At 45.1% G+C, this 13840-nt stretch overlaps 1 protein-coding gene across 1 annotated transcript; it reads right to left on the minus strand.

The window, feature by feature from the left end:
* Nucleotides 1-787: 787 nt before the first annotated feature.
* On the minus strand, nucleotides 788-12795 carry YDJC (YdjC chitooligosaccharide deacetylase homolog; the record flags this gene model as incomplete). Its single annotated transcript, XM_079543726.1, has 5 exons — nucleotides 788-1112; nucleotides 2596-2773; nucleotides 3473-3572; nucleotides 4442-4601; nucleotides 12638-12795. The coding sequence occupies 5 exons, from the start codon at nucleotides 12793-12795 to the stop codon at nucleotides 788-790; spliced, it is 921 nt and encodes a 306-aa protein (XP_079399852.1).
* Nucleotides 12796-13840: the final 1045 nt, after the last annotated feature.

Consider the following 13840-nt stretch of genomic DNA (forward strand, 5'->3'; position numbering starts at 1 on the left):
GCAAGATAAAAAAAACTGTCCCGTGTCAAATCAGCTCCGTTACGATAATTAGGAAAGAGCCTGAGAAAATATTTTACCATGTGTCCTCGATGATTTTTTGTGTTTGTACAGAGCAAACACTGCCTCAGGTGCACAGGAGTGGTGGATCATACAGCTACAGTGACCAAAGTGACACAAAGATGCCCTCCCAGCTCTGCAGGGCCTTGCGCCTGGAGCAGATACCTGAGTGCTTTCTGCTCACACCGCATTACAACAGAAAAAGACCTGACTATTTTTTTGCTTAGAAAAGATGGCGATATTAATTTTTTTTTGTATTTAAAAAACGCTTTAAAATGATGTTAGGTAGATCGCTTTTGCACAGGAAATGAGCATCAACAGTCTGAAAGAAGAAAGTGCCACACAGAAAGTCAGTAACACGTCTACATCTTAAAATGCACTTAAACACAGCAATATGTACAGGGCTCATTGCAGCTCAGATGCTTTCATGATTGGAATTAAAATGAACAAACAGGACAAGGACTTTCAGGCTGAAGGTTCATATGGAATATGACTGACTCACAGGACAGCGTTCCGCAATACTAGGATATGCACCCCCAGGTACTTGCCTGTCACTGCTCACAAACTGCTTCAACTTTCACAAAAGGCTTCATGCAACTTCCAGGCCATTGACAGCTCCTGTCAGCTGTGCTGGGAGGTGTTACAAAGGCTGGGAACGTGGTCCGGCTTACGGGTACATTAGCAACTGTGTACCCTTGAAGTACAAACGTAGGTATGCAAATATGTATATTTACAGATCCTTGAATGAACAAAGCTGAATGTTCCTTGATTTGTAATGGCTCTGCAGCTCCGGCCTGATTAATGTCTGGAGTTCATGCAGGCGCTCCCAGGACTGTGAGAAATCATCCGGTCCTTCCCCACAGCCACCGATGGGAGGGACGCTTGGGTACCCTGGGTGCACCATCAGTTCAATCGTCACCGTCCTGTGCTGTGGCACTGGGTGTGCAGGCATCTTGGATGTGAACTCCACAATGGCGGTGTCTATGGCATTCTGGATGGCACTCACAGACATGTTCTTGCCCATGGTACTCAAACCTATGTAAATGTCTGGCCACCTGTAGCCAGAGGTGGGAACACAGACATTAATGTTAATGAGGTAGTTAGACAAAAGTGTGTTATGTCCAGTAGATGAGGAATCAAAAGTAAAACTGTAACTACAAGCCAATAATGCTCTTTCATTCGTTGTCAAAATCAGTTTAGAACAGATGTTTAGAACATCAGCTCTTCAGTCTGGCAGAAAGTCCCAGCATAGCTCAGATACCAACATTTATATTGTTACTCTGATAATGTATGCTGTCACGGCACTGGAATTGTGTGGCATCTGAGAGCTTAAAGGTGCACATTATTAGCAGTGAAAGGACAAACAGAGCTGTAACTGAGAAATGCTGCTATCAACTAACTTAGTAGGGAAAATAAAGGCCTACGTAAAAGTTACACATTTGTTTAGTAGCAATCGATTCCTCCTCACTCTCAGCAGCAGCAGAAGAGGTGGAGCGTGGCCCACTGCAGCACTTCCATGCAAAAGACAGCCACAGACTTCCACTTGTGGGGGTGTTGCCACAACAGGTATAAAGGCACAGCTCCCTTAGCAGCCATATGAGTTCCACCCTGAGGGCAGTAAGAGGGTCGTGGAGCAGTAGTTCCCCTGTGCTACCAAAGCATGGTCCCTGGGGTGGCACGGAGATCCTTGGAGGGGAATTTCCATCAAATTCCCCTGCATTGCTCCTGGCTCATTTCTCCCAGTTTCTCACTCTGAGTTGCTGTGCCCTTTGCTTTCTCAGAAATAGGCTGTCCTAGTACAGTCTGAGTGCACTGCACAGAAAGAGCACAGTGAAATGCTGGCCTTCTGCTAGTTGACAGCAAGCGATACTGCCATCCAGCTTATATCAATACACAACTTCACCTAAAAGCCAAGAAGGCAATACTTCAGTCAATTGAGAAAGCAAGGAAAAGTAACATCATCCAAGGGCAGGTGAGTGCATGGACCTCAGCTGAAGAGTCGTTCATCTGTAAAATTATGACTCACACGACACTGACAAGACTGTTTGCTTTAAAGCAGTGATCACTTGCTCTGGCATTGTACGCCCTATGATCTTCTTGCTTACACAAAACGAATAGTGATTCTTAATTAGCTTATTTCCTGCTACTTAAAGCCCTTTCTTCACAATTCAAGGATGTAAAAAGTCATCTTTCAAAAACGTTCCCTAAATCTTACAACTAAAGTTCCAGTGCTTGAAGCACATCTAAAGCTTCCAATCAAGTGGCATTACTCTGGCATCTGAAATGGTAAGAGAATGAAAGGTTGAGAAACACCCTGAGAAGAACAATCCATTTCACACAAAAAGTGAATCATCTCTTCTCAAACAAATCTGCACAGTAACCCATAGTGTCTCCAGAGCTTCTGTACTCTTGCAGAATTCCCTTGTAAGCCCCAGATTGGAAAGAGAAAGAGGTCTTGCTCCATTCTGAAAATATCTTATCAGGAACTGATACATCTTAAAGTTTTACTCCAAAAAGAAGGAGTAATGCCTGTCTTACCTTATTCCATGCTTTGTAAACACATCCACTGTCTTCAGAGAATCTTCTTCTACTCCCACATAGAAGTCCATCAGGGATGGCTCAATCCAGTCACAGTTATGAAGGCCTGGCTCTATTGGGACACGAGTGTATTCAATCCCATATTCCTCTAACACTTCTGCAAACACATGCCTGACCTCTGTAAATAAAAAGAAACTTTAGTCAGGAATCAGATAACCAACTCACATCCCCTGAAAGCTGTTAGCACAGACACATTTTTCCTTCAGTGTCTTAAACATAAAACCTCATTTGACTTTTCTGCTGAAATGGTTTTGTTCATCTGGATCAAAGCGCCCTTTTGAAGTGGAAATACCTGAAAGCATTACTCGTTCAACAACTGCTGTATGTGCCTTGTCTCCCCTTCAGCACTGAGTGCTTAGTCCAGTAACCTCTTCTGAGGTTGGGAGCCTTGTCCTGGAGTAAACCCGCGGTGGCTGTACTGCTGGGAACACACTCTTCACCAAGTCCCTGCCATAGTTCTTGAGTCAGCTGATTGTTAACACAGGGAAATACTGATTTTTTGTTTTTTGCCAAGTTTTCCATCTCTATACAAACAATGATCTTAGTTGGAAAACTGAGACACTGGTACTTGCCTATAATATACATATGAAAAACAAGCTGAAACCCACAGATAAAGATTGGAATAGAAATACAACCAACAGCACAGCTTTTGTAGCACCCAATCTTCAATCTCAGAGGCTAACTTGTCCAAGGTGGGAACACAACTGCAATTGTAGAGCCTTACACAAATCCTATAAGGTTTATTGTCCAGGGAGCCATGGCAAGAGTGGGGCTTCTCATCTGCTTAGTGCTGGAAAGAAAAGAAGTGTTTGCTTACTTGGGAGAACGTGAATGTGCTGGTGTCCATCCATGTGAGGAGGTAGGTGGCCTGTTAGCTCATGGAACAGATCCACCTGGGCCTTCAGCTCCTGCTTCACCTACACAGCAGAAAAGGATTAAAGAAAAGGCTGAGAGCAGGAGGGTGCAAGGTGGGTGTTGGAGACCTTGCTTGCTAGTACTTGGGATATGGCACTGAAAGGCACGAAGTGCTGGCTGGGTAATGGCGCTGGACTGCCTGGCATCCTTCCTAAGTACAGGTCTCCTTTCGGCTCTGGCTGAGTGGATGATGCTGCTGCTGTGATTTTTTTATTTTTGTTTTTTTAAAGCTATGATATTTGAATATCCATTTCCCTTTACTTTGAAAGGCAGCTTTGGTCACTAGAACACACCCATCCTTGCTTAACAGTGCAAAACCAAATATCTGCCTAGAGAATAAGAGCCTCTCAAGATAACACAGAGTCTACTGAGAAGTTCTCTGGCATTTTCCCTTTATTGATCGCAGGTTCTTCACAAGTATCTGTTTCAATATCTCTTCTGCCTCCTCAGATAAGTAGTTAACAAGCACACTAGTGTATGTTTTAAAGAAGCAGGGAGAGTGAGTTGTCAAAGACTGCATAGATTTTAGCAGCATTACGTGTAGGACACAGAAAGCCAATTTCAGATGCCAAGGCACCACAGCCTAGATTCACCTGTAAGCACACTTACAGACATGACCTACAAAAAGATGTTCACTATTATGTGCTGGAATAAGTGTAGGCTGAGCTGTATCAGGAAAGCAAGTTGCACGTGCGTAATGTTACAATATGATGGAAAGCAAAGCAATAATAGCAGGGGGGCAAAGTCCCACGCTGCAGTGTACTGCATACACCTGAACTCCCTTGGGTTGCCCCGACCTTCCCACCAGGTGCTCAATCACTGCTTCAGGCCATGACTTAGTGATTCTGCTATGTATGTGGCTTTCTCCTACCTCTGACATATTTAGGAGGCCTTTTGATAGAGCTGTTCTGAATCCCATTTTCCCATGAAAAAATCCAGCTTCACTGAGCAGAGAAGAGTTTGTCTTGAGCGCCTCACATACAGGGGAGCCCTCAGAGAGGTTGGCGTGCAGTCCTATGGGGATGTTGTATCTGTAATAAGAATACAATACCTCTTAAACTTTACACCTCTACCTCCCTCACTGCATCAAAAGCATGAGGCTTCTGTGAAAGATCCGGACTAATCCAGATTATTGTGGTCGCTTTGGACCTTTTCTTTTTTAGAAAGGAAATCAGAATAGCCCAGAGCAGAATATCTCCAGATAACAAACCTGTCCAGCCTATGGTATTCCCCAACAGCGTTCTCATCCTGGCTCACATAGAGAGAGCAGCCGTGATACATCTCAGAATAAATTTCATATCTGTATTAAAAACTATAACTAACTGTATGGTATTAGTATCTGTCCTGAAGTTACTAGCGAATGACAGAAAAATCTGAATACTGCAACCATAACACTATAATAAGACGGAAAGCACAGCAATAACAGCAGGGCAGCTAATTCTTTAGCTACAGCAAATGAGAACAAGTCCAAGTGCAGCAGCCATGGATGCAGAAACAAAGGAAAAAAGATGCTTACATTTGGAAGGCCTCAGGTACGCAGGGATTTCCAGCGAGGTACCCTCACCTCCACTGCCAACCCTTACACAATGCCTGAGAAGGGGTTGATCGTGGCTCCAACCCTTCCAGTCACCCAGGTGCACTGCATGCACTTGAGCTCACCTAGGTTTGCCCTGCCTTGCCACCAGGTGCTTGGTCACTGCTTCAGGCCATGACTCAGCACTACTGCTACAGCAACTCTTTCAGAAAACAATTAATAAACTCCAGAGCTTATACTACTGAAAAAGCTGCCTTTATAAAACTTCAGTCTTACTTGACAACTTCATCTAAAGTTACACGTAAGTGGAATCCAGCTGTACCTAAATAGTGCCTAAGGCAGCCATTATGGCAACAGCAAAGACTACAAGCGTAAATATTTTCTGAGTTTAAGGGTAACCTGGTGTGTATGGCAACTGTTGAGTCACGGCCTGAAGCACTGATTGAGCACCTGGGGACAGGACCCAGCCAGCCCTGGGAGCACAGGTGAAGGCAATTCAGCTGTGGGACAGGAAGGCGCACAGCCTGGCTGCACCTCTCTTAGCATTTAAGGGCTGAGTGCCGCTGGGGAAGGGTCTCTGCTTGGAGATCCTTCTCTTGTTAAGTCTTTCCTGTGAGTCTAGATCTTCAGAGACAGGTGAGCACCCTTCCTTTTCTTTGTAACACCGCTCTATCCATGCTGGTTCTCAGGTTTGTGCTGAGCTTCATTACTATCTCTGAAATTCTCTGAGGGTGGACAAAATGATGCTTTGAAACTTCTTCCAAGACATGCTCTCTGGCCCAATAAGCTGCTGTTCTGAAGCTCGTTAGTGAAGTGCAAAGTTGCTGGGGACTAAAGGACTGTGGATGGGTTGGACCAGATCAGGGTAAATGACTTCCTTCCCATTCTAAGACATTGTAGGATTGAAATTCTTTCCTCCTGGTTCCTCCGTGTCTTGTGCTAAAGGACTATGGTTTAGGCACCTGACCTGGTTTAGGCTCTTTCTTAGTGTATGGACAACTCTGAGAAGAGCTGAAGCAGAAGAACATCCCTTTCCTCCCATGACCTGCTGTGTACTTCGAATGAGCCCGAAGGTAGAGGGGGAACTCATTCTTTCAGAAATCTCAGGTTCTTTATCCTTTCTCTGGGAAGTTCTGACTACGTCAGCTGATAGCACTTCTTGCACTATCGCCACTGCTGTCTAGAAGAAAAGGATGCATGTGCTACCATGAATTAGCAGACAGAAAACTGTCTGTTGAGCACTTGCCTTCTTGTGATGTAGGAGGGCAAGAAATGAACAGCTGGGCCCTGTCGTGTTGTCTCTCAAGGGCATCAAATGAACCTCCAGTTGTGCAATGCTGTGAGCAACGCTATTTTCAGGAAAAGGCAAACTTTTCTGACAGGTGTGGGACACCAGGGAGCCAGGCACTGTGCTGCACTGCATTAGAGTTGCTTCTCTGCCTGAGCTGAAACCAGCCTTGGAGCTGGGGAATGTGCAGAATGTGGAAGTGCAGAGAGCTGGCTCTGTTCTCACTGTAAGGAGAGACTCTCTCTGTAACATTAGAGCATGTTTCAGAGCTTTGGTAAACACCAGCTGAATATCTTAATGGTTTTCTCCCAGAATTAGTCTTGGCTGGTTTGAGTGACTGTTGGTGTGAAGGAATCTGAAGAGGAACCGTTAGTGTTTAATAGCTCTGGGATACAGGCACCGAAACCAAAACTCAAAACACAGCATGTGAAAAACTTCGGAAGAAGTACTGATCTATGGGAGATGCACAGAAGCAAACATGCCAGGAGAGCTTTAAGGACATGAGAAGGTGGACAACTCACTGGGCACAGCAGGGTTCTGCTTCTAGATTGCACTTTCCTGTTTCTCTGGATGCAATGAGTCAGGTGATGCTCCTTCCAGCACCACGTGCCCAGGGGCTCAATGTTCATCCCAAACAATCCTGACACTGCACGAGTCTCTGAAGCCCTAAGAGCAATGAGATGAAAATGAGAGTAAAACTTCAATATTACGATAACACCTGGGCTGTGCCTCAGAAGACTGGGATCCAATAATGCTCTATCTAAAGCCCTGAGGCTTGGCTTTTAAGACTGAACCTGCAGGCTTTCTTCTACTATTAAATACACTGCACTAGCTCTTCAGAGTACTCTGGAGTGTCTCTCACCAGAGACATGTAGCTTCTGTAACCAAAGAATAGTGAGGCATGCTGTGTTGCAGGAGAGAGGGGACAAAAAGGCAGGGAAAAAAAGTCAAGGGAACTTCCCCTACACAAACACAGCTGTCCAGATCTTTTCAAAGGCAATAAAATACCTGCTATTTCATTAGCAGAAATGCTGAAGCAGAGACTGATACTTCAGCTCAGCATGTGATGCCACACTGGAAGCAGAGTTCAGCTATGGTGGGTCTGCCCTCATAACCAATCCTCTGCCTCAGGCATTATGGATAAGGCAGAATTTGTGCTGATTCTGTTGCCAATCAAATCTAACTGCTAGTTGTTCTACCCAACATAAAATTTAAAAGGATGAGCACTGAGACTCGAGCAACAGTTTCTGCTATAAGAACTACAGTAACAGCTACCACTGCCAACACAAAACAATATGAACACAAATCTATGAGGTGGTCTCTCTAAATTAATTCTATTTGTTGTTTTAAGCGACAATGACCCCTCCACCTCCTTTTTGGAGGCTAGAGTCTAGATGTTGGCAAGCCTCTCCTGATGCACAGATTTGATCACAGATGTGGTGATTGTTGAAAAAGTGCGTTTTTTGGCTGAGAGTTTGCTCTTTTAAGTGGAGTTATTTTGCTCTTTATATCTCTTGTAGCTTCCATAGATATAATCAGGAGACATTACTAGTGAAGCAACCAATGTAGATATGGCCCTCGACAATTCTCCTTCACTCACTGCAGCTCAGGCAAGCTGAAATTTTGGATACCCATGAAATAGAGGAAATACAACCAGATGAACTGCTTCCTTTTCAAGTAGTTGCTTATTTTGCCACATGAGTGCTCTGAACAAATCTCTGCTGAGGCAACTGGTTTTTGTACAGTTGCATAAAGGGTCCCCAGACTGTGTCCCTGAACTGAGTCACTTTAAAATGCTGCCAGCTTTGTTGCACACTTCTGAGTTTGGTGCATGAGCAGCTGTGCCCTGGCTCCTGACTGGCCACTCTGTTCAGTCCCTACGATCCCTGAAGCTGCTGTAATCACTGGAAGTTACTTGATTTCCCTAATACCAGACCTTTGCCAATTCTTTGCTCAAGGCATACTCTGGGGTAAGCATGGCACCTATTCTTTTCCCTGATGGGTAAACAGATCCTACCTTCAACATCCTGTTTGTACCTTATCTGGGAAATCACTGTTTCATTGGGCTTCAGACCAAGCGTGATGCAACTAAGGGCCTCACATAAATATCCAGACATCCCGTTTCAGTAATTATTCAAGTGTCTGAATCCAGACAAAGCAAAGCCATGCTCTATGTGAAGAGCACATATTAGTTTTTCAATGTGGGCATTTGCATGTTTGTTTGTTTTGTACCCACTGCCCGCTTTCACCCTATAGCAGCATTTTGTCTAACTGCATCCTATCAAATACCATCTTGGCTTGCTCTATTACTGCTAAGGACTTACTCTTGTAGACAGAAACACCCATATCCTCTGTAGTGTTAAGAACTGGTTCTGTACATTGTGTAAGGCTGTACCTTTATTTTCAATTAAATTTTTGTATCAGTTGAAGATCTACTGTCCATGATTCCACATCATCAAAAAGTGCTGGGCCCTCTGAAATCAATCTGATTTGGGATTCCAGTTTAAGGCCTCAGCACGCTGTCCTAAATCCAAACTCAGTTTGACAGCAGATCTGCCTGCCTGTGATTAAAAGTCAGATAAAGCAGGTGATGAGAAGCATGAGAGACTTCTAGATTAATCAGACATCGACTGAAGGGTCAGAATTAATTCACAATTTACACACACATTTTGCAATTAGTGTTGATGGGAAGGGAAGAGGAAAACATACACAGCAATTAAATGTGGTTTTGTTAGATTCTTCTGTTAAATGTACCCAGCTGTTGTGGGGGCTTCAGCTTTTGTGTAGCTGAGATTAAGCAGAGGAGAAGGAGGAGGAAAAAAAAAAAAAAAAACCAGGAAGGCTGAAGCTGTGCTCTAAAATTTGTCACTATTTAAGTGTTTGGACATACTAACCTAGAAAACAGGAAGAAGGTCCTAACAGTCACAACTGGGCTGGTAAGGGGCGGTAAATAGCTGTAGGTCTCTGCATTTCTGCCATCTCTGTATGTGTTTCTACGGAAAAATGAAGACACGTTTTCAACAAAATAACCCTTTAAGTCCATAAATCTCTTCTCTGGAAGAAGCACCAAGAGCAATGTCTCAAAGTGGGGCTTGATAAATATATGAGATTATATTACCTGGACAACCAGGACATCGCTTCATTCTTACGCCCCATCAAGAGAAAACTTTTCGAGTTACTGATAACAAAGTAATTCTGTTCTTCCTTCTGCTGTTCTCACTGTGCACTGCTCTAGCAATTGTTATCATCTGTCATCTGACAGTGAATCAGGCCTCTGGTGAAACTACACTTTTGCCTGAAATAACCAGATCCTTTCTTTCAGCCCAGTTGTGGAAACAAATAAGAAAAGCCTGAAATCCAAAGCCTGAATGTTAGAAAAGGTGAATTATTGACTCCTTGGTTCCGCAATTAGTTTGCATTAGAGCTGGTAAAACCACCTGCTGACTACTGTCAAACTTCTGTCAAGTCTTCTAATTAAAACTCAGGGCAACAGATGGCATACCCAGAAGCCTATGGGAAAATGCAGGAAATAGTAGAATTCCAGAGGAACAATGTTTCTTCTTGAAGGATGCAAGGAGTCGCAAAGTGCTTAAGAAAAAATACCCTGCAAGAAAAGCTGCCTTGTTGCAGGCATTAACTTTCCCTGCATGCAATGAATTGAAGACAGGAGGAGAGCTCAAAACATGCAATGACAGGCAGCCACACCATAATTTATCAAGAATTATACATGATCTCCACAAGTCACTGAAACACCAGCACTCTGACAATCCTGGCATCATGTGTGCAAAAGATCACAATGCTGCAATGCACGCAGGAAAGCACGACCTGCTTACTTCAAGCTTCTTTTCAATTGGTGATGGATCCAGCCTCCCAGCTTACATTGCTGTCTAGTCACAGGCTGAAAGCTCTGCTGTGGAGTTCTCTAAAAGTGTGGTCAGGCACTGGAATGGGCTGCCCAGGGAGGTGGTGGAGTCACCGTCCCTAGAGGTGTTCAAGGAACGTTTGGATTTTGTGTTGAGGGACGTGGTTTAGAGAGAACTATTGGTGATAGGTGGATGGGTGGACTGGATGATCTTGATGTCTTTTCCAACCATGGTGATTCTGTGATGTGTGGGTGTGGTACTTCTTAGATGGGTAGCTATAGGATAACACAAACATGGGGGTGGAAAAAACAGGGCACAGAACCCAAAACACTGTAAAATTTAAACATTCACAGTGAGATAGGGGACAACACCAAGTAAGGGAAAGAAGGAGTAAAAGGAGTAAGAGTGGTGAGACAGTAAAGCAGTGAGTCATACTTTTTCCCCTCCTAATTTTCTTGCATCATGGCACTGCAAGATGAAGATTAAATGTTATTTTTAATAAGTCTGGCCTATATGTCTTAGGGGTGACATGATTTTATTTACATGTTCAGATGTCAGTTTAATACAGGTATGCTAGCACCACCTGATTTGAGTCTCACATTAGACAGATCCCTTGCCCCATGCCTGCAAACACTTTCCCCATGCATGGGCAGGACTGAACACAGCTGCAGGAAATTACAGACAAGTGAGGAATTGTAGAACCTGGCTCATTAATCTTCAGTGCTAACAGATGTTTCCAAAGTCACCCAGCTTATATTCTCAGAAATAGATTTAAATATATGTAATTCACATGTACAATTCAAAATTACCCTCCAGAAGAGCAAAACTGCAGCAGCACGTTGCAGCTTCTGCTGTCACTCACCATACAACTTGGGTTTTTTTTTTCAAACACCCATATCAGCTGTTAGCACAAGTGTTGTGACCTGGATTCAAAGATGTTTTTAAACCTCTGATTACACAGCCTACATTCTAGCTATGGAAATGAGGCCAGGTGGATTCTATATTTAAAAGCCTTCAGCTAAAATAGTGGAGCTATTACCAGAGCTTTAGGGCTTGAAGGGCTTCATGGTGCCTATATGTCTGAGAGATGTGCTGGCTTTCTCTCCTTGTTTTACATTTCATTCATTTTACTTACTAACAGGATTTTAGGTATCTCAGCAGTGTTCTGCCTAGCTCTGCTGCCTTTCCCTTCATCAGCCTAGGGATGGTTCCCCCCCCAGTGTTCATGTGCCATCTCCAGCCTTGTTAACAGAAGACCAATCTGCTGTTAACACCACACCCTGACTTTCCTGCACCACCCAATGTTCATTTTCACCAGAGAAGCTGCAGGCAATTTCCAAGTACCTTGAAAAGCACAGTAATAAGGAGGAGTAATAAGGAGAACCTTTGCAGAAGATGCATCTGAAGCTTAAAGTCTCAGTGTTTCTAGTCCTAGTACAGCTCCTTTCCTTTTTCTGTTTTCCTGATTTTTTTCTCAGCCTTACTGCTCTGGGATGTGTTCCTACTTCAAAGTCCCTGCCCACATAGAAGCTAAAAGCATTAGCTGGGTTTTACCTTCTAAACTGTCTATTAAAAGACTTGCTGGGCTAGCCCAGGAGAACAATGCATGTTATTGATTTGCTACTCTGTCAGATGTGCCACAAACCTCTGAAAAATTTATGAAGGAGCAAAGGTATGTACAACACAGATAAGAGGTATTATGGGGGGATGGTGGCTTTTGGTTTTGATTTCTTTGTTTGATCGTGGATTTTTTGTTGTTGTTATGGAGTAGGGAGTCTTATTTGTTTTGATCTTGTTTCACAAATTGATTTATCAATTTTTTTAAAATGAATAGAAACATTGATTTTATTGGTTTTCTGGTTGAAAAAGCCAAGCATTCTGCTGACCTTCTGCAGAATTATACCTTTTCCAAATTCTGAAAAGAGCCTGGCTGTCCTCATGCTCAATCTGTTCAAATGCACTGAATTAAATTAGATGTAAAGGTTTCTACACTTGTGTCCCAATGGTTATAGGGTTAGGATTTTGGTCTGAAAGTGTAGCACAGGCTTTCATTCCAATGGTATGTATGTTTTAGAAATATGGCAAAAGAAAATCCAACAAATTCAAACTATACAAGTAAAACTGTAAGTGGTTTTCTATTTACCTTAATAGAATGGCCAATGCAGATAATTCCAGAGGAAGAGCCACATTTGGGGTATGAATTACATGTCAGTGGTTCAAAGGACGTTAGTAAAGATGCCCAGAATCCAACTTTCTTATGCCAGCCTAGATTCTGATACAGTGTTCATACTGGAGCTACTGAACAGGCAGCTTGACGAGATTAGCTTTCTTTGCGATAGCCTGAGCAGGCTGTGCACACAGGAGCTAAAGAAAGTAGCTTACCTCGTTGCCAGTTTGGCTGCATCTGCTGCAGCACTTCCATTGACCAGAAGGGACACGTTAGATACAGCTCCAGCTAGGAAACACTCCACGATGCCTTGGTTTCTCCGAGGGCAGTAGCCAAAGTCATCTCCAGTTACTATTAGCTTTGCCTGAAACATCCTCAGAGGTCATGGCTAGTTTAAAAAAAAAAAAAAAAAAAAAAAAAAAAAAAAAAATCAGCAATTTGCAAATTGGAAGCAAGGAGAAAAAGGCAGGCTCAGCGAGGTCAAACCCAACCGTGACACAGCTCTTTGTGGACTCCTGTCACTTCAGCCTGCCTGCTGTCTCACAGTTTGTACAGCAGCTGGATTGGTGCGTGGTCATCAGCTCGCACCGTGCCTGCTTCCTGAAAGAAAGCACCAGAGCCGCCTTCTGCAGAAAGGCAGGCCTGCCTGCACTTTGCACTGCACTGAACTGCATAAAAGATCAGGGGCTCTATGCGCTAGTTTAATAGATCGAGGGCGCGTCAGAGGGTTCAAATTCCCTTTCCCAAGCCTCACCCGCGGGGCCCGGAGCGAGGCGGCAGAACTGCAGAACGCCTAGGGCATCCCGCCGGCCCCCAGCGCGGCCAGCACGGCGCGTCCCCGCGAGGACACGGCGCCTACCTCCTCTCCTGACCGCCGCCGCCGTGCACGCAGCGCTCCCGGTCGCCGCCGCTTCGCAGTGCCGGTTCTGCCGGCGGAGCTCCGCACGCGCCTCGCCGCCGCACGTCCCGCCGCTCTTCGTGCGCATCCCCGCGGGCGGCTCGCCCGAGCCGAGCGGCTCCTCCTCGGCGCTGCGAGCGGCGGGACCTTCCGCCGGCGGCCCCTGGCGGCCGCGGCGACGCAGGAGGGAGGCTGGGGGGAGGCACCGGGCGCCGCGCGAGACGGCGAGGAGCGGTGCGGAGGCGCCCGGGTCGGCCTCGGCAGGTGCGGGCGTCGCGTGTGGGGAGGCTCGTGCCGGCGGCTGCAGGTGCTGCGAGTAATTCCGTTAGGCGCTCCGAGTGCTCCAGTGCAAAATGAACCGCCCCGACAATGCCGCGAACGCGCGGCTCCTCGGTCCGTGATCCCCACCGTACCGCTCGCATCTTTCCGCCACCTTGGCTAGTCGGCGGTGTGAACTCTGCGGCCTCAGAACTTCATTTCAGCCAACTTTGCTCAGGAAATCCCCACAGATCTCGGCTCC

Source organism: Tetrao urogallus, assembly GCF_951394365.1.
Source record: "Tetrao urogallus genome assembly, chromosome: 17".
NCBI classification, from domain to species: Eukaryota; Metazoa; Chordata; class Aves; order Galliformes; family Phasianidae; genus Tetrao; species Tetrao urogallus.